Raw genomic sequence first — 26,578 nt, forward strand, 5'->3', positions numbered from 1 at the left:
CTATAAGGATATTCTATAAAGTTATAAAATTTGCTTTTTACCCCATTTAGTGTATATCTAAGAAAGTTTTCATGTCAATACATATTAATCTATGTCATTATTTTTGATGACTGCTTACAGCATTCCACTGCGTGGCAATATCATTTTATTTAACCAAACACATACTAATGGACATCTATGCTGTTTCTAATGCTATGCTGGCTCTCTGAGTGGTAAAAATATCTCAAAGTGCAGAGTATTACTAATAGTATAAAAATGAACTTTAACAGCAAAACAAATAAATGCTCCTGCAAGTGCAAAATATTATTCAAAACTATTTCTGTATGTTCTTCCAGTGGTATTCCCAATGCTTAAAACACTTTTAAAACTTGAATTCCTCTTTGGAATCAGTTTAGACTAACAAAAGAAAATTAGTAACATTGTATCACAGCTCTAAATTGTTTCTGACTACCTCAAATAGAATTACTGAAAATGATTTCTGGTGGATTCTAAAAATCAAATTGGCCCTCCCATTGGGGCACATAAAAGGAAATACCACAGAGTGGGGAACTATGTTCCTTTAAGTATGCCACTGCCAATCTGGGGAACATACCCAAACCTGAAGAAGGACTGAAGGAATCACAACTATTAAATTAAAAATCGGCCAGGCACAATGGCTCACACCTATAATCCCAGCACTTTGGGAGGCAGACATGGGTGGATCACCTGAGGTCAGGAGTTTGAGACCAGCCTGGCCAACATGGTGGAACCTTGTCTCTACTAAAAATACAAAAAAAATTAGCCAGGTGTGGTGTCAGGTACCTGTAATCCCAGCTATTTGGGAGGCTGAGGCAGGAGAATCTTTTGAACCAGGGAGGCGGAGGTTGCAATGAGCTATATCGCACCATTGCGCTCCAGCCTGGGCAACAGAGCGAGACTGTCTCAAAAAAAAAAGGAAGAAAGTCCTAAATTTTGTAAAATGAATATAAATGCTCAAAAACATAAAACAACTGTAAATTTCTCCCTGGTGTACTGAAAATAACCTAGCATTTGTAAAACCATTGACTAAGAGTAGTCATACTCTGTCAAATTTATCATTTCAACCAAATTGCTGGGCTAATCAACTAGCTCCAGATCAATTTTCAAGGGACATACCAGAATAAAGACATAAACACTAATTTGAGATTTTCGAGAGTTCCGCATAAAAGTATTAAAAAATTATACTAGATATACTAAGTCCAGAAATACCAATGAAGTTCACCAAACGTGTTAAATGTCGACATTACATCTGAAAACAACATGCTTATTTTTATTATGGCGTTGTTTTACATGTAATTTAAAGCCCAACATTTTGGGCCCCACTGTGTCCCATCTGTCATGCACACACACAAAAACCTATTATAAATCACATTACGAAAAGAGATTCGAATTGTAAGATCACATACATTTCAATAATCACCAACCTTTCTACATTGACTGGTTTATCAAATTTAAACAAGATGTAGTCTCCAGCTATTGGCGTGATAGCCCAGAAGAAATCCTCTCCCATGTAAGTTTTCTCCAGCGTATGCCCTTGGTAGACCTTCAAGGAAGTAGATACCTCTGCAGGTGGGTTTACGTGGATTTTAAGAAGTAACGGTTTCATGTAATCTTTATCCTGGGAGCAAAGACATATATGCTATTAAATAATATACAGCTTATTTAAGAAGAAAAACAATAATTATACCTTAAATAACAAGTTGTATGTTCATGAGAAAATAAAATTAAGTCACCAACCGTGAGTTTTTGGATTTTTCCTGATAGTGATGAGTGCAGACCAACATGTTGGAAAAGGGAAGGTCTGAAGCGAATTCGTAGATTTGCTTTCTGTCTATCACAATGTTTCTAAATATTTAAAAAAATCACGTTAGTGTTGCATAATAAAGTGAAATCTTGCCCTCACCTGGAAAATGAGAAGACCTTTATTAAAATATTGAAAAGAAGGGCCGGGCGCGGTGGGTCATGCCTGTAATCCCAGCAAGTTGAGAGGCCGAGGCGGGTGGATCACCTGAGGTCAGGAGTTTGAGACCAGTCTGGCCAACATGGTAAAACCCCATCTCTACTAAAAACACAAAAATCAGCCAGGTGTGCAAGCCTATAATCCCAGCTACTCGGGAGGCTGAAGCAGGAGAATCACTTGAACCCAGGAGACGGAGGGTGCAGTGAGCCAAGATCGCACCACTGCACTCCAGCCTGGGTGACAGAGTAAAACTCTGTCACAAAAACAAACCAACAAACAAATAAAACAACAACAACAACAAAATTGAAAAGAAAACAACTTCAAGTCATAATTACAAGTCATATTTTTTTCTAGTCTTTGAGGCACTAATAGATTTGCTACTTACTTGATAAATAGTCATGATCCAGAAATTTAAAATAAGCATAGTTAAGGGAAGAGTGAAGGGTTTAACTTCAACCATCCTTCAACACGTCAATAAAGATTTGACTTTTAATATTAAAATGAATAAACTATAGACTGGGGGTTAGTTCAAATATACAAAATATTTTTTATTAAAAATACAATGAATTTGCAAATTATAAATGGCACATTTTGTTGCACGAAAGCAACTTGAAAATGTGAGGCAATCATTTGCCTAGAAGCAGGTAAATGATATTAAAAATTCCACAGACAATCTCTGTCAACACAGGAAGGGACACCTATGTTTCAACTCGCAGTGCCCCACGGTCCAGACGTTCCATCTCAACCTGTCTTCAAGCGTGGGCCTGGCGTGTGAAGGCTGTGCAACACCAAGGGCCACTTGACAAATATTTATTTAGACTTTTCATTTTCAATAACTTATATAAGTTTGGGGCCAAAAAAAAAATTAAAAAACACATCTTTATAAGAAATTTACACTTGACTGGGCATGGTGGCTCACGCCTGCAATCCCAGCACTTTGGGAGGCCAAGGTGGATGGATCACCTGAGGTCAGGAGTTTGAGACCAGCCTGGCCAACGTGGTGAAACCCTGTCTCTACTTAAAATACAAAAATTGGCCGGGCGCAGTGGCTCACGCCTGTAATCCCAGCACTTTGGGAGGCCAAGGCAGGCAGATCACGAGGTCAGGAAATCGAGACCATCCTGGCTAACACATTGAAACCCCGTCTCTACCAAAAACACACACACAAAAAAATTAGCCGGGCGTGGTGGCAGGCGCCTGTAGTCCCAGCTATCCAGGAGGCTGAGGCAGGAGAATGGCATGAACACAGGAGGCGGAGCTTGCAGCAAGCCGAGATCATGCCACTGCACTCCAGCCTGGGCCACGGAGCGACACTCCGTCTCAAAAATGAAAAAAAGAAAAAAAAAATACAAAAATTAGCAGCCAGGCTTGGTGGCTCACGTCTGTAATCCTAGCACTTTGGGAGGCTGAGGTGGGGGGATCATGAGGTCACGAGACCAAGACCATTCTGGCCAACACGGTGAAACCTGGTCTCTACTAAAAATATAAAAATTTGCCAGGCATGGTGGCACGTGCCTGTAGTCCCAGCTACTCGGGAGGCTGAGAGGCAGGAGAATCGCTTGAACCTGGGAGGCAGAGGCTGCAGTGGGCTGAGACTGCGCCATTGCACTCCAGTCTGGGTGACAAGCGCAAAACTCTGTCTCCAAAAAAAAAAAAAGAAAGAAAGACATTTACACTTTCAAAGACTTCTAATAATATACTGGGTGCTAAAATGCCTACTTCTCAAGAGGTTTCACTTCACTGGCATTATTACTGACACTACAATAAAGGGGAAATAGTGTATTTTCTTTGCAGAAATACTCAAGTGGAAGGAGAAAGAAAGGGAGGAAGAGTCAAAGGGAAGGGCAAAGGGCAAGAGAGAGAAAAGACTGAGGAGCACAAGGCTGAGGAGAGAGCGAAACCACCGAGGCAGTGTCTGGAACTCAGCCTGTCACTCCAGTGGCAATGGAAGGACTCTGGCCAAAGGGCCCAAGCAGGCTGATAACCTTTTGGGACAATGTATGAATGATTTGAAGGGTTTCCCGGGCCACTGTCAAGGATGTGGTGACAGCGCCCTCGACATTCTAGGGGAAGCAACTGAAGAATTAGAGGCAACAGAAAAACATGGACTACAGAAGGGTGAAGGAATGGATGAAATCGTCCAAAAGTTCATGTACCCAAATTTATGGATGATTTAGAGGGTTTTTGTGGTTTTAATTTCTACTATAGATTTTTTCACCTCGAAGGCTCATTTTAGAACCTAACCACATATTAAATAAAATTGCACAGGACGAATGAAATGCAAGTGTATTGTAGGAGGTTAAAGATGACATTAACTTTTTCTGTGTCCTACAATAAAAATTTCTATAAGTCACAGTGAAAATACACATAAGGACTGAGATCTCTAAAAAATGATTTGTTTAAAACAATTTATATGTTCAACGAATTGTCAGAAAACATATACTCTGCCATTGCTAGATTCCATGATTTCCTCTAACTAAGAATGTGTTGGGTTTTTTTTTTAATTTTTGTGGTTTTTTTTAAACAGAATGCAATGATAGCCTACAGACACCAGAAGGTAGTATCCTAAAACCTAGCAGGTATGAGGATCCAACTATTCTAGGGAGTAGAAGATCATGAAGTCAAACTAATGCTTATTTGTTACAATGAATGGTAAGTCAACTCTATAATGACATGTTTTTACAGTAATACTTATCATTACACATCAAAATGGACGTTTTTAAGAATTTGTACTTTTACATATTGTTTATGCTTACATCAAATAAATTAAAAGCTGTAGTTTTTTTTTCAGAGATACAATTCAAATTGGACAAGGAAAACATACCTAATTACTATTTTTTTAAAAAATAATTGTTTTTTTGTAGAGATGGGTCTTGACTTATTGCCCAGGCTTGTCCTGAACTTCTGGGCTCAAGTGATCCTCCAGTCTTGGGCTCCCAAGGTGCTGGGATTACAGGCATGAGCCATTGCACCTGGCCTAATTACTCTTAACAATAAAATCTCTATGGTAATAACATGCTATCTGAATGATCAAAGCAGAAATTATTATTCACTTACTTGACTGCAACTATCATCCGAAAGGTAATCATATTATTATGAACACTGGCTTTTTGTGAGTAACATGCTGAAAGGTACTTTAACGTGTCATTGTTTTAGTATAAAATATTACTTCTACTTTATTCCTCATTTACAGATGTGTTAGGGTCTAATATTGTCCCCAGTATACAAGGAAAAAGACAGTGAACAGGAAATATGAAGAAAACAAACTGAAATGGTATCCCATGCAAGAACAGATATGACCAACATCTATACCCAATGTTAGTAAACCACCAGGGCTTACAAACACTAGAAACATTTATCAGCAATTTAAACAATGTCTGTCATCTTGTAACAGCTTCCTGCTTTACAGGATTTTCCACTGCTATCTAAAAGTTCTTCTAATACAGAAACTTTTTATCAGCTCAGGAAAGAAGTTTTATATCACCTACCTATTTAACTATTTATTTGCAAAATCTCTAAAAGTCACTTTCACGAAATACAGAAGAGAAACTCCCTCCGCTCTGGTGAGGAATTAACTTACTGCATCTTTTTCAGGGTTGCAGACTTTCACCCAGAGAATATGGTCCAGGAGCCAATCAATGGGTTTCTCCTTGTAAAACATGAATATGAATTCTACAATCAGAGTAAGATCTGGCGCTTGAAACATTTTACCTGAAAAGATATTCCCAGTCAATAGCTGCAATGAAGAAACCAAGCACCAAAATGGCTTACCTTACATTCGTGAAATCTTGCCCACAACATACACTGAAGCTTGTGCTTTCAACTATAAATCATCATAAACAATTTCCCCACTTGTATTATCAAAATTAAACAAAGTTGTTTCGGCTAAACTTTCTCTTGAGCTGTCACCTGGGTGTAAACAGATATAGTAAATTCCTAATGTTACTATAATAATCTATTGTATACCTACTGGCCCAAAGCATTCAAAAAGCAAGTCAGAGATTTTCCCTTCGTGTCTTACTAAGATTCTTCCCATTAAACATTGAGAGGTTTAGGTAAAAAATTTTATTCTAAATCAATAAATGCAAAAAACAAGGACTCCTAATTTTGTTTTCACTGAAGCATTTACAAGTAAAGATTGTTTTTGACTCTTAAGTTTCGAGTTAAATTATCAAGATTGTCAAAGGTCCAGCCTCTAATGCTTAAAGTGTTAAATAGTACCATAGGAGATGAAATGTTATCCTCTCAATATTATTTGAACCCTGTAAATTTCCTTCAATTCTTCAACTTTAAACATATATATATATATATATATATATTTTTAGATTGAGTCTTGCTCTCGTCCCCAAGGCTGCAGTGCAGTGGCACAATCTCAGCTCACTACAACCTCCACCTCCCCAGCTCAAGCAATTCTCTTGCCTCAGCCTCCCAGGGAGCTAGGATTACAGGCACCTGCCATCATGCCAGGCTAATTTTGGTATTTTTAGTAGAGACAGGGTTTCACTATGTTGGCCAGGCTGGTCTTGAACTCCTGACCTCAGGTGATCCACCCCCGCCTTGGCCTCCCAAAGTGCTGGGATTACAGGCGTGAGCCACTGCGCCTGGCCAACTTTAAACATATTCTTTATAGCTGGCTAATTTTGAAACATCAGCCAAAAACCATTTAGAAATGAGTGCCCCACCTAGTTAAGAGAAAAATGAATAAAAATTAATCACTGAATGAGGACTTCATGCATTGCATGAAAATACTAGGAATTCATATGAGAAAACTCTTTGTGGTACTCTTTTTACAAGAATCACAATCTTATGTTAACAAAGGAGCTGGAAATGTCAGAGAAGAAAAAATCAAACATGCTCACCAGGACCATGGTTGGCATTGTGAAGAACGCTAGAGTAAATACAACAATCTTAGAAGTCTCCAAATTCTATTCTGGGTTGACTTTCATCATGTCATACAAAGAGGTTTACCTAACTTAAGTTTTCTCTAAAACAACCCATTTCCATAGGAAAAAAGACAACTTTAGGACAAGTAAGTACTTGGTTTTAGATTCTGAGAGTCACAGTTATTTCTGAAAAGTAGGTAAGTGTGACACTTTTCTTACCAATGAAGCCCAGCTGGGAAAACTCTAGAATCATCCATTCCTCAGAAGAAAGTTGAAGTGCAAAATTTTTTATGGTATTAAAATAATTTTGTTTGACAATAATATCATCTTCAAGCTAGAGAAAATTGAACAATCATATTAATACATCAAAAAAAGAAGGAAAGGTATTGAGAGAAGGACATTATTTTGGAAAAATACAAGCATACTTTTATCATGAAAATTAAGAAAACAATGGTAAAAACAATAAAAATATAAAGCTAGACGTTATTAAAAGAAAGTGAAGAAAATAAAATGGAAGAAATACATTGTAAGTCAACTAAGCCATTCCTTTCTATGGGAAATAACAATGAGGAAAATGAGGACATCCTTTCCAAGTAAGACAGCTGGAATGATGCTGACGTGAGTGGATGGGGCAGAGAGAGCACAAGATAAAGGTCTTATCACAGCAGAAGTTATGGGGAGGGAGGCGGAAAAAGAAAGAGAAGGATATGAGGATACATTCTATGGGGGAGAAAGCACAAAGAAAGTTTAAACTGCATTTAGTAGTCTTACTGTTAGTAGTGATAATGATATTGATATTGTGAAGCTATTTTAGGTATATTATAGAATAAAAAATTATATTATTAGGATATTATTAAAAACCAAGGCTTTCAATATAAAAGAAAATAAATACATGTAAAAATTTGAAAAGCTAAGTAAAAGCCCTATAATTTTATTATAACCCTAAAATCTTACATCTTAATCCAGTTTGAATTGGAACTATCAATACAAACTTGTGATTTTTTTTTTCCTCTGTAAAATAAAATACACTTTTTCTTGCTGAAAGTCCTAGAAGCAAAAACAAGACAATAGCAATGAGCACCTTTAAGCGCCCAGATTGTGTTTCTATATACCACACACCCTGAAGAGGAACAGAGCTCCTCAGAGAAATGATCAATTCCAGATCTGGGATAGGAAATGCGCAAGATGTGCCAATCATCAAAGAAACAATCATGATTACTGAGGCCAGGCACAGTGGCTCACGCCTGTAATCCCAGCACTTTGGGGGGCCCAAGCAGGTGGATGGCTTGAGTTGCCCAGGAGTTCAAGATGAGCCTAGGCAACAGAGTAAGACCTCATCTCTACAAAAAATTAAATTAGCCCTGTACAGGTACAGGGGTGGGTACCTGTAATCCTAGCTACTCAGAAGGCTGAGGCAGGAGGATCACTTGAGGCCCCAAAAAGATTGCTGGACTTATATAGAAAGGATACAAAAGCCAATTTGAAGGGGTTCCCACTGGATTATGATGTACCAATGAAAGCATCAATAAGAATAATGATTGCAATGGACTGTGGCAAATCAAATGTATTTTAAATATCCATGAGTTCATAATGATACACTGTTTTTAAGGGGATACATGTGCAGGTCTGTTACATGGATAGATTGCATAATGCTGGGGTTTGGGTTTCAATTGAACCCGCCACCCAAATGGTGAACATAGTACCCAATAGGTAACATAATGATACGTTAAAAACAGCCACCACTGTAGATTGCTAAGGCACCAACTTTAAAAATTAGTAAGAGAATGAAATCAAGCATTTACTCCAGCCTTTCTTTAAGAACTATTTTTTCAAGGTAATCTAATAAAGGAAGAAAAATTCTTTATAGAAGAACTCAACATAGCATTTAGAACTAAGCTAAGAGCATTAGCAATTACAGAATTAGGAAAGCACCACTTGGAAACCACTAATGAAATAAGTGATCTAGGGAAAAATAATCAATGGATGCTGAAACCTTAAGTGGAACAGCTGCTGGAGAGCTAAATTTATAACGCAGCAGTGAGGCGGGCATATGGAACCCACTGATTACTCTCAGCCTCGCTGGAGGTGGGACTGCCTGATGTAACGTGCTTTCTTTTTTTATTTTTATTTTTGAGATGGAGTTTCCCTCTGTCGCCCACACTAGAGTGCAGTGGTACAATCTCAGCTCACTGTAACCTCTGCCTCCTGGGTTCAAGTGATTCTCCTGCCTCAGCCTCCCCAAGTAGCTGAGACTACAGGCACACGCCACCACGCCTAGCTAATTTTTTTTGTATTTTTAATAGAGATGAGGTTTCACCATGTTGGCCAGGCTGGTCTCGAACCCTTGACCTCAGGTGATCCGCCCGCCTTGGCCTCTCAGTGTTGGGATTACAGGCGTGAGCCACTGCGCCCGGCCTGTAACGCGCTTTCTTATGCGCTACCATAAGACTTACTCAGCACCACCTGTGAAGTGCCTGCATCATCTATCAGTTTTCCGGAAGGCACCGTGTTCAACTCAGAGTTTTTTTGCAATAAAGCACTTTATGAAACTGTATGATGCTGTCAGTGGAAACTCCATTCCAAGCCACAGCATCTCCCTTTCCCCTGAGGGGTACTGTCTATGGCAATCACAAAGTAACCCCTGACTCTACTGCCTTTTGGAAAGCATTCTTTAAGAGTCATAGATGTGATACATTCCCAAACCATGCAACCCTGGAGTCATATCCCGAGGGGATAATTATGACGTCTGGCATAAATTCCTTTGCCACATCACCTCTCATCTTAGTCTTCAACAAAATGTCACAGGTAAAATCTATCCTGTATGAACATTTAAAACTACCATTAACTGAGAACTTTTTAGGCTAATATGTTTTTCCCACTAATACTCTGTAGATGACAATGAACTCACTGAGAGAATTCCACATAATAAGCATATGTGAAGACTTGAATATAAAGCAACTCCCTCTTTCCTGAGGCATAATTTTTGGGCAAATGTGATCATTTTAAGAATGTTCAGGCTGGGTGTGGTGGCTCACACCTGTAATCCCAGCACTTTGTGAGGCTGAGATGGGTGGATCACTTGAGGTCAGGAGTTTGAAACCAGCCTGGCCAACATGGTGAAACCCTGTCTCCACTAAAAATACAAAAAATTAGCCAGGCATGGTGGCAAGTGCCTGTAATCCCACCTACTTGGGAGGCTGAGGCAGGAGAATCACTTGAACCCGGGAGGCAGAGGTTGTAGTGAGCTGAGATCACACCACTGCAGTCCAGCCTGGGCTAGAGGGAGACTATGTCTCGAACAAACAAACAAAAACAGCCTGGGCAACAAAGTGAGACCCTGTTTTTACAAAAAGTCAAAAAAAAAAAAAAATTAGCCAGGCATGGTGGTGCATGCCTGTGGCCCCAGCCACACAGGAGGCTGAGGTGGGAGGATCACATGACCCAGGTCAAGGCTGCAGCGAGCTGTGAACTGTGTTTACACCACTGCACTCCAGCCTGTGCAACAGAGGAAGACCCTGTCTCCAAAAAAAAAAAAAAAAAAAAAATACTCATTGACACCAGTGGACCAGTGGCTCAAACCTGTAACCCCTGCTCTTTGGAAGGCAGAGGCAGCAGGATCATTTGAGGCCGGGAGTTCAAGACCAGCCTGGGCAACATAGCAATACTCCCGTCTCTACCAAAAAGAAATACAAAAATTAAGCCAGTATGGTGGTGCATGCCTGTAGTCCCAGCTTCCTGGGAGGCTAAAACAGGAGGATCACTTGAGCCCAGGTGTTTGAGGCTGCCATGAGCTATGACTGTGCCACTGTGCTCCAGCCTGTGTGACAGTCAGACTCTGTCTCTGAAAAACAAAAGAATGTTCATTGAATTTGACTTCGAAAGAACTGAACAATTAGAAACACTCTAAATGACCAACAAGAAGGTTGATTATGATATCTGAATAATAGCACTTCAAGAAGGGATTAAAAATCACACCAATCTGTATTTACTGGCATAGCAAGGTATGTATCAACAATATGTTAAGTGACAGCAAAAAAGGTTATCAGACAGTACATACAGCATGATCTTCTACTGTAAAAGAGGGCTGTGTGAGAGTGACATCAGCAAGACAGAAACAGGAAACCCAGACACACAAGACACATTCCCCACACGAGACACAGATTTAAAATCTGAGCATTCGACAGCTGGAGGCCCTCTCTTGGGCACAGACCACAGTGAGGAAACACTCAATTCCCGACTTCTCCCTGAGGAGAGAAAGAAGTTGGTGTATACCCAATGTTTTTGACTTTTTCGAGTGCAGCCAGAGGGAATGATTTCTGTCTCATCTAAATCATAGTGTCAGGAACAGGGCACCGGGTTGGGAGCTAAGAACAAAGGCCATCAATTGGCACCAGAGGCTGCAGTACCAGAGACAGAGACTAGGTGGAGCTCCAGTACTGCAGCTTACTACAATACCAACAAGGCCACAGTGCTGCAGAGCTCCTGAGTAGAAACCAGTCAACTTCAATTAGGAGATCACACCCACAAGCAGAGAGGACATGGCCCCAGAAAAGGCTCAAAGGGCTCCAGAGTCTTTAACTAGGCTGACTGAAGAAAATCCTTCCACTACAAAACCAAACTGCGAAGACTGGGAGAGGTGGTTGATTTTTCAAATGCCAAGATCCCAACAACAAAAAACAAGATATACAAATAAACAAAAATATGGTATATCCAAAGGAACAAGTTAAAACTCCAGAAACCAACCCCAAAGAAATGAAGACATATGAATTGCCCAGTAATTCAAAATAACTGTCATAAGATTGCTCAGTAAATTAAAAGAGAGCAGAGATAACTAAATGAAATCCGGAATATGATGCATGAACAAAATGAGAATATCAACAGGATAGAAACTATAAAGAGCCAAACAGAAATTCTAAAACTGAAGAATACAAAACCTGAATTGAAAATTTCACTAGAAGGACTAAACAGCAGACCTGAGCAGGCAGAAGAAAGAATCAGTGAACTTAAAGATTGGACTTTTGAAATTACTGAGGGACAAGAGCAAAAAGAAAAAAGAATAAAAGAAAAATAATGATACTCTAAGGGACCTATGGACACCACAAAGTGAAACAACATACACATTATGAGAGTTCTACAAGGAGAAGAGAGCCTATTTGAACTTCTCAAATACAAGGATAGAAATGGACATACAAATTCAAAAAGTTCAAAGAACCCCAACTACAATAAATTGATCTACACCAAGAAGAATCATAATGAAGTTGTCAAAAGTCACAAAGAATCTTGAAAGCCATAAGAGGAAAGTGACCAAACAAATACAAGATAACGTCTATTAGATTATCAGCAGATTTCCCAGCAGAAACTTTATAGGCTAGAAGAGAGTGGAATGATATGTTCAAAGTGCTAAAACATACTAAACAAAAACCGGCCAGCCAAGAATATTATATCTGACAAAATTGTAATTCAAAAGTAAAGAAGGCCAGGCACGGTGGCTCACAGCTGTAATCCCAGCACTTTGGGAGGCCGAGACAGGTGGATCACCTGAGGTCAGGAGTTCAAGACCAGCCTGAACAACACGGTGAAACCCCGTCTCTACTAAAAATACAAAAATTAGCTGAGTGTGGTGGTGGGCACCTGTAACCCCAGCTACTTGGGAGGCTGAGGCAGAATGGCGTGAACCTGGAAGGTGGAGCTTGTGGTGAGCCGAGATCGCACCACTGCACCTCAGCCTGGGTGACAGAGCAAGACTCCGTCTCAAAAAAAAAAAAAAAAAGAATGTTCAGGCTGGGCGCAGTGAGCTGGGATCGTGCCACTGCACTCCAGCCTAGGGAACAGAGCAAGACTCCATCTCAAAAAAAAAAAAAAAAAAAAAGAAAGAAAGAAATTAAGACTTTCCCAGATAAACAAAAGCTGAGTGAGTTCATCACCACTAGACCTGCCCTACTGCTGAAGGAACATTTTCAAGTTGAAGTGAAAGGTCAATAAGCAATAATAAAGCACCATATAAAAATATAAAACTCCCTGGTAAACGTAAATATACAGATAAATGTAGACATAGTAAGGTAATGCAGGTGCATGAATCACTTTAAAATCTGGTACCCCTTTCAAATCTTTTAATCACATTAAAATCACTTCTTAAAGACCAAAAGCACAAACAACAATTATAAATCTAAGTTAATGTATATGCAATATAATAAGAGGTCACTGGTGTCATTGGTAAAATAGAGTGCAGGGGAGACAGAGATGTAAAAGAGTAGAGATTTTATTTGTCATTGAAGTAATCAGCTTTAAATAGACTGTTATAATTTTAAGATATGTAACTGCAATGGTAACTACAAAATGAATATCTATTGAATATACACAAAAGGAAATAGAAAGGGAATCAAAATACGTCACTATTTTAAAAAATCAACAAAACACAAAAGAAAGCAGCAAGAGAGGAAAAGATAGACAAAAAGTTCCAAGACATACAAAAAATAAAGTAAATGGCAATAGTAAGTCCTTCTGTATTAGTAATCACTAAAAATGTAAATGAGTCAAACATCCCAATTAAAAGACACAGGCCAAATGGAAATTTTTAATGAGATCCATTAATATACTATCTACAAGAAACTTACTTTACATCAAAAGACACACATAGGTTAAAAGTGAAAGAATGAAAAAAGATAATTCATGCAATCCAGAACCGAAAGAAAACAATGGTGGCCATACTTAGACAAAATAAGACTTTAAGACAAAAACTGTCGCAAGAGACAAAGAAGGACATTATGCAATAATAAAAGGGTCAGTCAAATCTCTGAAAAGACATAACAATTCTAAATAAAGATGCACCTAATAATAGAGGTCTCAGATATATGAAGTCAACACTGACAGAATTGAAAGAAGAAACAAACACCACCACAATAATACTAGGGGGTTTCAAATTCTACCTTCAGTTATGGATAGATCAGACAGAAGATCAATAAGGAAACATCGGACTTAAACAACACTATAATCAAATGGACCCAACAGACATAAAGAACACTGATCCCAACAGCAGCAGAATGCACATTCTTCTCAAGAGCATATGGAACATTCTCCGAGACAGACCACATGTTAGGCCCCATAACGTCTCAACAATTTTTTTTTTTAAGGCAGGTTTTCACTCTGTCACCCAGGCTGGAGAGCAGTGGCACAAGGCTCACTGTAGCCTCAATCTCCTGGGATCAATGGATACTCCCACCTCAGACTCCCGAGTAGGTGGGACTACAGGTATGCACCACCATGCCCAGTGAATTTTTTGTATTTTTAATAGAGACAGGATTTCGTCATATTGCCCAGACTGGTCTTGAACTCTTGAACTCCTGAACTCAAGTGACCTGCCCACTTCAGCCTCCCAAAGTGTTGGGATTACAGGTGTGAGACAGTGCCACCCGCCAACAAATTTCAGAAGACTAAAACTATGCAATGTATCTTCTCTGACTACAACAAAATGAAACTAGAAGTCAATAGCAGAAAAGTAAACCCAGAAAATACACAAATGTGTGGAAATTAAACAACTCGCCCCTAAACAACCAATGGGTCAAAGAAGAAATCACAAGGGATTTAGTAAAAAAATCCAGAAACAAATGAAAACAAAAAAAAAATACCAAAATGTATGATATATAGCAAAAGCCATACAAAGAGGGAAGTTTATACCAGTAAACATTTACATTAAAAAAAAGAAGAAAGATCTCAAAATCAGCAACCTAACTTCATACCTCAAGGAAATTGAAAAAAAGAAACAAACTAAACCCAAAATTAGCAGAAGGGAGAAAAAAAGAAAGATTAGATCAGATAAATAAATAGAAAAAAATAAATAAATAGGAAAAAAAAGCAGAAAAAAACCCAAAGAAACCTAGAGTTGGTTTTTGAAAAGATCAATAAAATTAATAAACCCTTAGCTAGATTAGCTAAGAAAAAAAGAAAGAAGATTCAAATAACTAAAAGTAGAAATGAAAGAGGGAACATAACAACTGATATCACAGAAATAGAAGAATTACAAGAGACTACTAGGAACAATTATGTGCCAACAAATTGGATAATCTACAAGAAATGGATAAGCCCCTAAAAACATACAACCTTCCATGGGTGAATCATGGAGAAATAAAAACTTTGAACACACTATAAGAACTAAGGGGATTAAAGCAGTAATCAAAAACCTCTCAGCAAAGAAAAGCCCAGGACCAGAGAACTTCACTGGAGAATTCTGCTGAACACTTAAAGAAGAATTAACATCAATCCTCCTCAAACAGCTATCTTCCAAAGAACTGAAACAGAGGGAACACTTTTCAAACACATTCTATAAGGCCTGCATTTCTCTGACACCAAAGCCAGACAAAGACACAATAAAACTACAGACCAATATCCCTGATGCAAAAATCCTCAACAGAACACTAGCAAATGGAATTAAACTGCACATTAAAAGAATTATATACACCATAACCAAGTGGGATTTATACCTGCAATACAGGGATCGTTCAACACACAAAAATCAATCAGTGTAACATATACTACATTAACAAAATGGAGGAAAAAAACACATGATCATCTCAATTGGTATGGAAAAGCACTTGACAAAATTCAAGACACTTTCTTGATTAAAAAAAATGTGATGAACTAGAAATAGAAAAAAACTTATTCAACAAAATAAAGGTAATATATGAAAAGCCCATCGGTAATATCACACTTGGCAGCAAACAAATGAAAGCTTTCCCTCTAAGATCAGAAGCAGGGCAAGGAGTCCCACTTCACCACTACTAGTCAACATAGTGCTGGAAATCCTAACTAGAGCAATTAAACAAGCAAAAAAAGGTAAAAGGTACCCAAACTGGAAAAGAAGTAAAATTATCATTATTTGCAGATGAAATGATCTTATATATAGAAAAACCTAAAGAATCCACCAAAAACTACAACTAATAAATGATTTCAGCAAAGTTTCAGGATCCAAAATCAACACACAAAAATAGTTGTATTTTTGTATACTAACAATGACCAATCCCCCCCAAAAAAATCAAGAAAACAATCCCATTTACTATAGTATCAAAAAAGGTAAAATACTTAGGAATAAACCTAACCGGGGAGGTGGAAAATTTTTCTACAAAACATTTCTAAAAGAAATCAAAGAAGATACAAATAAATGGAAAGACATCCTGTGCTCATGTATTGGAAGACTTAATAATATTAAAATGTCCACACTACCTTAAGCGATCTATAGATTCAATACAATCCCTACCAAAATCCCCAAGGCATTTTTAACAGAAATAGAAAAAAATCCTCCTAAAATTTACATGGAGTCTCAAGTGACCCTAAACAGCCAAAATAGTCTTAAAAAAAAGAGAACACAGTTGGAGGCCTCATACTTCCTAATTTTAAAACATGCTACATGTCAGGCGCAGCAGCTCATGTCTGTAATCCCACGACATACTGGGCTCTTGGTAAAAATTGGACTGTTGTGCTGCTAAAAAAAATTGGACTGTTAGAATTAAATGTCAATTTTATTATCCTCAAAATAGTGGTAACAGTATTGCAGCCTACAAAAAAAAAAATTATTTCATTGTAAGACCACTAAAGAAAAATTTTAAGAAAATTCCTCTTTAAAATCTGCCAAATAATGACACCTTAGTTCTTCTTGACAGTGGAGAGAGGGAAGAGGGGAGAGAAGATGGGGGAATGGGAGAAAAAGAGGAAAAAGATAAGTGAGTTGCAGGTCCCCCGCTAAGTGGAGGGCTGGCTTCCCTACTCAGTGGAGAAACATCAGAGCCCACATGCTCGGTTACCATGCAGATCCCTCTGCTCTGAGATAGTTATGATTTGTCAGATCTCAGAGGGTTTGCACTTTCAAAACTTCCTGTTTTAATGAAAACATACCCTTGATAACACTTTTTCTTTACAAGTGTGAAAAACATTAAAGGAAAAACCACACTTACCTGAATGTAATATATGCCCTTTTCTTGAGCATACATCATTAGAAAACAGTAATCTAGGTTTTGCTTTGTTCTCCATCTGAAATAAACATTTTCAAAAAGTAAGTTAGGAATCAGACTCAAATTTAGTAAAATAAGATTAAATGTATAAATCTCAAGTGTCTATATAACACATCATCTATGTATATGTACACACACACACACACACACAGTCACTCACTTAGGACAAAGAGTCAAAGAAAATTCACTTTCCTCTAATGAAGACTTTATCAAAATGTATTCCCAAGAACACTAATCCTCAAGCTGTCCTGAAGAAAAAAATGAGTCTCATATCAAGTAAGTATGTATACATGTTCCCCTTCTAGAAACATATTAATTCATAAGAGGCATGAAAATATCCAGCAGTAAAGACATTTATTGGAAAAAAAATTCTTAATACATATTTTTCCAAACTTCCTTGACCACAGACCCTTTTTTCAGCAATATCTTAATGTTTCATCAAACGAGTGCTTCAAAAATCACACTTTTAGGGTCCCTGCTCTGGTGCCTAGGACTGTTTGCATGCAGATCAAAGTTCATAAATATGTATTGAATGCTTTAAAAAAATTCATATTTAAATTTACAGTATTAAACCCTGTCAGTGAATTCCTGGTAGCCTACAGAAACATTCTGATGAAAGTTAAATAAGAGAAGTGGATCTAAAAGCTAGTTTAAGAAAACACAGTAAAATAAAAGCTGATAGTAAGTTTTTACATATTCTAAGAAAACTCTACATTATTTCCAAGCTGTCCTGGACTTAATGAGACTTATCTAGAATATTTGACCAAATTCAACTCTAAAATGTTTTTGGCTTCGATAAATAAAAACTACATGTATTAGATATTTACACTCACAAGTGTGGAGGATTTTAAACGGCACATGCTCACCTTACTCTTTCTTTGGAGTCTCCAAATGTCTCCTTTAGGTTTGTCAAGTCAGGATAATAGCTTTCAGGGGGTGATATGACTTCCACCAAGCCAGAACTGATTTCTTTAGAAAACCTATTATGAGAAAGGTTAGCTGAATTACTTAGGTTCTGTGGGATTTTATTTATCTTAAAGCTCAATACACTGTGTTTAACATAAAGCACATCAGTAGTCATTTGTAGCAACGTATAATGTTATGGCCACAAGGTGTTAAAACGAGCAGCTCATCACTGATTTCATTTACAGAAAATAGAGTTTTTTCCAATAGCAAAAGTTTTTTTAAAAGTAATGCTTTAAAAACTATAAAATACTGCTCTTATTAAAGTAGCATAGAAATCATAAGCCAACTGCAGGCATTAACGTTCCTAAAATGTATCTGAATTAAAAAAAAAATCAAGGTCTCACAGAAAATAGAAATTGAAGAAAAACAAACAAGTATGTATGTGTCTTTAAATACGTATATTTTTGCAAAAACCAAAGCTCTTACATCTTCAAGAAGCTTTGCTTGTAGGTTATAGACCATATGTCATTCTCAACCAGTGTTTCTCAACTGGGGGTGATTCTGTCCCTCTGGAGGACATTTAGCAATGTCTGAAGACTTTCTAGTTGCCACAACTGTGATCAGTACTACTGACACCTAGTGGGTAGACATTAGGGATCCTGCCCCACATTCTACAATGCATACAGCAGCCCCCACAACAAAAAATTATCTGGCCCAAAATGTCCATTGGGCTGAGGTTAAGAACCCTTTCTAAAGTTTTTTAATTAGTCTATACTGACTGAATTGTAATTTCTTTTGCATTTGCATTCTCCCTTGATTCATTTTTGCAAATCTCCACAAAATGCTAGTGCAACTGCCTGCCTTTGCACAAATGTTCTTAGTGTTTAACTGTACTTTTTGTCTGAGCTTGGTTTTCTACACACTGAGGAAGATGTAAATCAACAGAATCCTTGCATAAGCCCACAGACTTGCCCCTGAGGTCAGTGGGAAAGGGGACCAATCATTACTGCCCTGTTCCTTTACTTAAGAAGTCTATGCCAAATTGTGTTTCTATAAGGACTTCCAAGAAACTCAGCACTTCAGGAAAATCAAACAAATAACAATTTAATCCTGAACTATAATGTTTTTAAATATTCAATTTTAACATTTTGATAGACAAGGAGCCACATTATTTTAAATGTAGGGTTAGCAAATGATTGTTGCTTCCTTTTTGTCTTTTCTTTTTAAGTAGAAGGTATGTCTTTTAGGGACAAAAAACAGATACAATTTAATGAAGAAATTCATAGCAAGACTAATTTTATTACACTATTGAAACTATTAAGGCAACATTATAAAAAATAATATCTGAAACTTACTAAGCTTTCCCTCTGTTACCTACCATGTGCCTCACTCATAGTAAACTGCTACTCAGTCTTTGCAGAATACAACAGATATAAGACATAGTTTAAAATTGAGGTCTGAAATTACTACATTAAATATCTACCCTGAGAGCAGAAAGATTTTGCCTGGTAAATACAGTGTGAAAGATTTAATCTCATATGACTCTCTCTGTATTCACTGTCTTCAAGATTAAAGACTGTTATTTAATAGTGTTATATACAGAGGACATTCAAGTCTTTTCTATAATGAAATACACCAATTTATCCCATCACATAACTGGATATATATGCACCTACTTTATGACAATATAAAATACCAATCAGAGGTGATCTAATAAACAATGAACTCCACAGAGAAATGAACAAGGAAGGCATTTTCTTTTAGCAAGAAACCAAAGAGATAACAGTAACCAAAATATTTTTATGTTTATAATTAAGAAGAACTTACTCTTTCTCCAGGTTGGCTACAACACCATGTACATAATCAATATCTGTCTGGGAAAGAAAAAAAATGTATCTATATTCAAGTTTTTATATTTTTATTTAACTGTTAATACTGAACTCAAAATTAAATGAATGATAAAAACATTCATTAAAACCATACATTAAATTTTTAGACAATTTATTAAATTTGCATTTCTGTATTGTTCTATTGTACTACTGAATGTCATTGAGCACTTGCTAATAAGCAGATATTGAAGTTTTTAATATTTTTAATTGTCTGTGTTGCATTCACTAGGAAAACTGAACACAAAAACTACTTCTACTTCTATCAAAACATCCAAACTATAGTGAACAGCATTAGTGACAGATGCTGCACGATATGAAGATTTTTCTACTTGGAATCATAAAACCTAGGTTCAAGGTTTGCCTCTGTAGCTACTGAACTGTATACTCTAAAGTCATTTCTCTGAGTTTCAATTTCCTATTCTATGAAAAAAAGGAAATACCTTAGAGATCATGAGATTAAATGATAAAACTATGTAATAAAAAATTGCTATTATTACACCATATTAATATTATTACACTGACACTGAGAACTGAATCAAGAGCACTTCAATCAGTTAGAAATAAACATTTATCAGATCTGCATATTTTTACATTATGAACAAGTCAAAATTCTAATACTTCTTATTAATTTTATTTTCTTTATTGATTTAATGAATCACATATTCACCTTTCACAAACATTTACTGAATGCCTACTCTAGGCCAGGCTGGAACCACTGCAGTGAACAAGTCTAAGCATGGCAGGCATGTTTTAAACAGACATTTTCAACCAAGTTCAGACCTAACCGAGCCTGGAGGGTAGAAGCATCAAAAGAGGGTGCCTGGAAGAGGTGACGTTCAACAGTAAGAAATGGCTTGTTCCAGGGCTCTGGCTCCCAGGGGTCTAACAGAGATAAACACCATTAGCTTTTCTCCTCTAAGAGGTAAACTGAGTCTGTCTCTGATGCTATGTCAAAGACCGTGAAATTGGGCCAAAGTGAAACCACTTTCTAGGATAGCTGTAAGGACTGATTAACAGGGTGGAGCACAGGTGATGGGCAAATGTAAATAATTATGAGCATTATTTCTCCAGTGTGTGTGTCCAGACATCATCCTCCTCCTAACTCCAGATCCTTGCCCCTTCAAGGACTCCAGGAAGCCGAAGGGACAACCAGACCAGGGACATGGCAGGCTGGGTTGCAGGGCCATGGCCACATTTTTGAGCCAGCCAGAGCCCTATTGATATGGTTTGGCTGTGTCCTCACCCAAGTCTCATCTTGAATCATAGCTCCCATAATTCCCATGTGTTCTGGGAGGGACCCTGTGGAGATAACTGAATCATGGGGGCAGTTTCCCCCATACTGTTCTTGTGATAGTGAATAAGGCTTACAAGATCTGATGGTTTTATAAGGGGTTTCCCCTTTCACTTGACTCTCATTTTCTCTCGTCTGTTGCCATGTAAGACATGCCTTTCGCCTTCTGCCATGATTGTGAGGCCTTCCCAGCCATGTGGAACTGCGAGTCCATTTTTCTTTATAAATTACCCAGTCTTGGGTATGTCTTTATCAGCAGCATGAAAATGGACTAATACACCTACCCATCAATTTTAAATACAGTGATAACTTATAAAAATGCTCAATTGTTAAAAGACTCAATGATATATAAAATATCATCTATATTATAAAGACTGTCAAAAGACTTAATACTTGAGAAAAACAAACAAGGTATAGCTTAATCCTGGAAATTACAAAACCATCAAATTATAAAAATTTTTTGTAACAGGCTTTCTGGAAAACAATATACAAACATCGGTAGCATTTCTATATACTAACAATGAACTATCTGAAAAAGAAATCAAGAGAAAAATCCCATTTACAATAGCTACCAAAAAAATACTTAGGAAAAAATTTAACCAAGGAAGTGAAAGAACTAGACACCAAAAATTATTTTAATTTCTGTAATTGAAAGTAATTCTAATTTTTGTTGTTAAGTCTAACAACTCATGTGTAAGATAGCTTCATGAGATCAAATCCTTCAAAGTCTTAACAAACTATGGAGACACAATTGGAATATAGCTCAAAACTCTCTGTCCTTCCTCTATAGAAGCCCAAACATTAGTGATTTCTTTTTAAATAAATTATCATTCACAAATTTGACCAATGAGTATTTAACCACTCATCAATCTACAATTTTGGAGAATATGAACAAGCATGGTTTTTATGAACTTTACTGTGTTTAACTACCTGAAATTCAATTTGATAAGCATTTAATGAGGGACAGTGATTTGTCCACCTAAGGAAACAGTAATACAAAGGTGAGTAAGACCAGTTCCAGGTCCCTGGCCGTCCAAAACGGGAACCAAGAAGAATAAGCTTATGTGAACATAGATTTGTTATGTAATGTGTAATCAAAATTACAAAAGTAATCCAAGTGTACTACTACACAAAATCCTATGTTGCCTTCTAGTTCATGTATCTAGTAAAAGATTCACTTAAACAACTGTAATTTGTGTCACTTTACACAAATTACAAATTTAACAAAAGCAGTTCTAGGAGGGAAGAAGAACAAATACCAATCCTTCTCAAACTATTTCAAAAATGTGGAAGAGGAGGGAGTGCTTCCAAACTCTTCTTAATGAGGCCAGTGCCACTCTGACACCAAAGCCATACAAGGCCATTACAAGAAAAGAAAATTACAAGCCAATATTTGTGATGAACATATACGCAAAAATCCTCAACAAAATACTAGCATTCAACTACATATTAAAAGGATCATTCACCATGATCAAGTGGGACTTATCCCTGGGATCCAAGAATGGTCCAACATATGCAAATCAATGAATGTGATAATTCACATTACAAAATAAAGGACAGAAACCATACGATCATCTCATTAGATGCAGAAAATGCACTGGACAAAATTCAACATGCTTTCATGGTGAAAATGTTCTCACCAACTCAGGTACAGAAGGAATGCACCTCAACACAAGAAAGCCATATATATGAGAGACCAACAGCTAATGTTACACTGCGTGGTGAAAAATTAAAGCTTTTCCTTGAATATCTGGAACAAGACAGGGAAGCACACTCTCACAACTTCTATTCAACATAATACTAGAAGTCCCTGACAGTAATTAGCCAAGAGAAAGAAATAAAAGGTATCTAAATAGAAAATAAGAAGTGAAATTGTCACTGTTTGCTGATGACATGACCTTATCATACAGAAAACCCTAATGATTTCACTAAAAAACTGTTAGAAGTAATAAATACAGTAAAGTTGTGGATACAAAATCAATATTCAAACATCAGTAGCATTTCTGTATACTAACAATGAACTATCTGAAAAAGAAATCAAGAGAACAATCCCATTTACAATGGCTACCAAAAAAAATACTTAGGAAAAAATTTAACCAAGGAGGTGAAAGAACTAGACACCAAAAATTATAAAATGTTGAAATAATTTGAAGAACACACAAATAAATAGATATCTTTGTTCATGGACTGGAAGAATTAATATCATTTAAATGTCCATATTACCCAAAGTGATCTACAGATTCAATACAATCCCTATCAAAAAATTTAATGACATTTTTCTCAGAAATGGGAAAAAATCCTAAAATTCATATATAACCACACACACACACACACACACACATACACACACACACACACACACAAAATAACCAAGGTAATCATGAGGAAAAACAATAAAGCTGGAGGCAACACACTTTATTATTTCAAACTATACTATGAAGCTATAATAATGTAAACAGTATGGTGTTGATTTTTAAAAAACAGACACACTGGCCAATGGAACAGAATATAGAGCCTAGAAATGAATTCATGTATGTATGGTCAATTGATTTTCAGCAAAGGTGCCAAGAACACTCAATGAAAAAAGTTTCTTTAGTAAATGGTGCTGAGAAAACTGGATATCCACATACAGATAAATGAAAGTGGACCTTCAACTCACACCAAATATACAAATAAACTCAAAATGGATTGAAAACAAAAGAAGACTCTAAAACTACCAGAAGAAAAACATAAAGGAAAAACTACGTGACATTGGCCTGGGCAATGGTTTTTTGGATATGACCCCAAAAGCTCAGGCAACAAGAACAAAAATAGACAAATAGGATCACATCTAACTAAAACTCTTCTACATGGCAAAGGAAATAATTAACAGCATGCCTGACAACCTATGGGTTAGGAGAAAATATTTGCATGCTGCACATCTGATAAACAGTTAATACCCAAAATATATAAGGAACTCAAACAGCTCAAGAGTAAGAAAAAACACTGAAAAAATAGGCAAGGGACCTGAACAGACATTTCCCAAAAGACGACATACAAATGGCCAACAGATATATGAAAAATCCTCAACACTGCTAATCATTAGAGAAATGCAAATTAAAACCACAATCAGATATCATCACATCTGTCAGGATGGCTAACTGTCAAAAAGACAAAAGATAACAAGTATTAGGAAGAATGTGGAGAAAAGAAACGGATGGATATATACACTGTATCCATATTGGATACATACATGGATCCACTGTATCCATATTATCAAGCTCTGAGTATAGGTTGGTAAATAAAGAAGATCTCTGCTTGTAGAACTTAAAACTGCTGAGAGAAGCAGTTCATAAGCAAACAAACAAAAATATGTACACATATGTATGCGTATATATAACTGAATATTGTGTTATAAAAATAGAATGCAATAATAGAGGAAAAACAGAGATGACCTACTTAAACATTACATTCAGAGAAAATCTCTCTGAAGATTTGACATTTAAGCCTAAATTTGATACATATTTCTATTCAAATGTACAAAACTAAACAGAAAACACTAAAAGGGCTATTTTAAGTTCATTAATTGGAGCTTTGTCCTTAATAGTATGTTGATGCTATAGCAATGGTTCTCATTTTTTATTAGAACCCATTTAGTTCAAAACATGTTCATAATTTACCCATCTCTGATCACCTCCATGAACAGTCTCCCAGTCCAAGCCTCACCTCGATTATGGCAACAGCTTTCTAAGTAGTCTCCTTTCTTTTGCCCTTATCAAAGCAGACAGCAGGATCCTTTTTAAAAAGGTAAGTCATATTATTCTTGCCAAAAATGCATAGCCAAAATATAATCATGAGAAAATATCAGATAAATCCAAACTGAGACATTTTACAAAATAACTGACCAGTGCCCATCAAAAGTGTCCAAGTTCATGAATGACACAAACATACTGAGGAGCTGTCATGGACAGGAGGAAGCTAAGGCATGAGAACCGCTAACTGCAATGTGGTGTTCTGTAGTGCATGCTGGAACAGAAAGGCAAACCCAGGCGGAAAAACGGGAAACTCAAATAAAGTCTATAGTTTGGTTGAGTATTATACCAGTGTTAATTTCCTGGTTTTGATAACTATAATATAGCTACATACGTTGTTAACATCAGAGCAAGCTGAGTGAAGGAGATACCCTCTATAATTTCTGCAACTTCTTGTAAATCTAAAATTATTTCAGAATAAAAAGTCTTTTAAAATACTTTTTTAAAAAAAAGGGTTAGTAAAGTGTCTTCTCCATTAAGAACTCTCAAATGACTTTCCATCTAAATTAGAGTCAGGTTGGGCAAAACAGATCCGCTGCCTGTTATCCTCAAGTAAAACGTTATTGAAACACAACCCATTCATTCATGTATTGTTTATGGCTGTTTTCAGGCTAAAATGGCAGAGCTGAACAGTTCCAACTGAGACTGTATGACTCCCAAAGCCTAAAATATTTATTATTGGTCCTTTAAAAAAAGTTTGCCAGCCCTGGTGACTTAGAGTAAAAGCCAAGTTCTTGCAATGGCCTGTAGCATCCTACGTGATCCGGCCCACTCCACCCTTCTCTGACTGCCTCCTGCTACTGAGCCTCCCACCTTCTCTATTCAAGCCATACAGGCCTCTCCTTGCTGCTTGGCAAATGTGCCAAGTAATGCTCTTGCCACAGGGCCTTTGCACATACAGTTCCTCTGCCTGGATTGTCCAACTCTTACATCCCTCAGGCTTTTGCCCACATGTCCTGCCCACCCTCCCTGGGCAACCCAAAGCCTCTTTTCTTATTTACTGATTTATCCTCTACAGCACTCATTATCACCTAACATCCACCTAACATATTACGTATTTTGGGGTTTTCTTTCTTGTCCTTCTCGATAAGTTTCAGTGGGCAGAGGCTTGTAAAAATATTTATTGAATTACAAGCAAATTATTTGCTTGTAAATATTTATTGAATTACAAGCAAACTTTATGGAATATTATTCATACACACACACACATACAATTTCTTTCCTATAGTAGTTTGTATGACTTTTTTTTTTAAAGAAACATAGTCTTGCTTTGTTGCCCAGGTTGGAGTGCAGTGGCCTGAGTGATCATAGTTCACTGCAGCCTGGAATTCCTGGGCTCAAGTGATCCCCCCACCTCAGCCTGTCAAGTAGTTGGGACCACAGGTGTGCACCACCATGCCTGGCTACATTTTTATTTTTTTTACAGATGGGGTCTTGCTATGTTGCCCAGGCTGATCCCAAGCTCCTGGGCTTAAGCAATCCTCTCACTTAAGCCTCCCAAAGTACTGGGATTACAGGCATGAGCCACCATGCCCAGCCAGTTTGTACGATTTATAATCAATGCATAAATAAACATTTTTAAATCTAGCTGCTGAAAAATTATAGGCCAAAGTACTAGTGATACACCAATAACAATAATCTGGCATCTAAAATCAAGAATAGAAGCTAGATAGATTAAAAAACTAGACAGATAATTAGCAAGTATATAGAAGACCTGAACAACACTAACAACCAACTTGATCTAATATGTATCTATAGTAAGACACTTCTAGCTACTCAGGAGGCTAAGGCAGGAAGATTGCTTGAGCCCAGGAGTTCAAGACCAGCTACTGCCACACA

The 26,578-nt window shown here is 37.1% G+C and overlaps 1 protein-coding gene across 4 annotated transcripts in view; it reads right to left on the bottom strand.

Moving 5' to 3' along the window:
• The window catches only part of MGAT4A (alpha-1,3-mannosyl-glycoprotein 4-beta-N-acetylglucosaminyltransferase A), a 122,515-nt gene that overhangs the window by 22,917 nt on the left and 73,020 nt on the right, over positions 1–26,578 (bottom strand). For all 4 annotated transcript variants that reach the window (XM_054546688.2, XM_054546687.2, NM_001135514.1 and 1 more), the window contains 7 exon segments: positions 19,596–19,642; positions 17,729–17,842; positions 16,806–16,881; positions 7,081–7,195; positions 5,559–5,689; positions 1,756–1,863; positions 1,443–1,636 (listed from right to left, as the gene is read on the bottom strand). In XM_054546688.2, coding sequence (XP_054402663.1) covers positions 1,443–1,636; positions 1,756–1,863; positions 5,559–5,689; positions 7,081–7,195; positions 16,806–16,881; positions 17,729–17,842; positions 19,596–19,642 — 785 coding nt within the window.

The sequence above is a fragment of the Pongo abelii genome, chromosome 12, assembly GCF_028885655.2.
Source record: "Pongo abelii isolate AG06213 chromosome 12, NHGRI_mPonAbe1-v2.0_pri, whole genome shotgun sequence".
NCBI lineage: Eukaryota > Metazoa > Chordata > Mammalia > Primates > Hominidae > Pongo > Pongo abelii.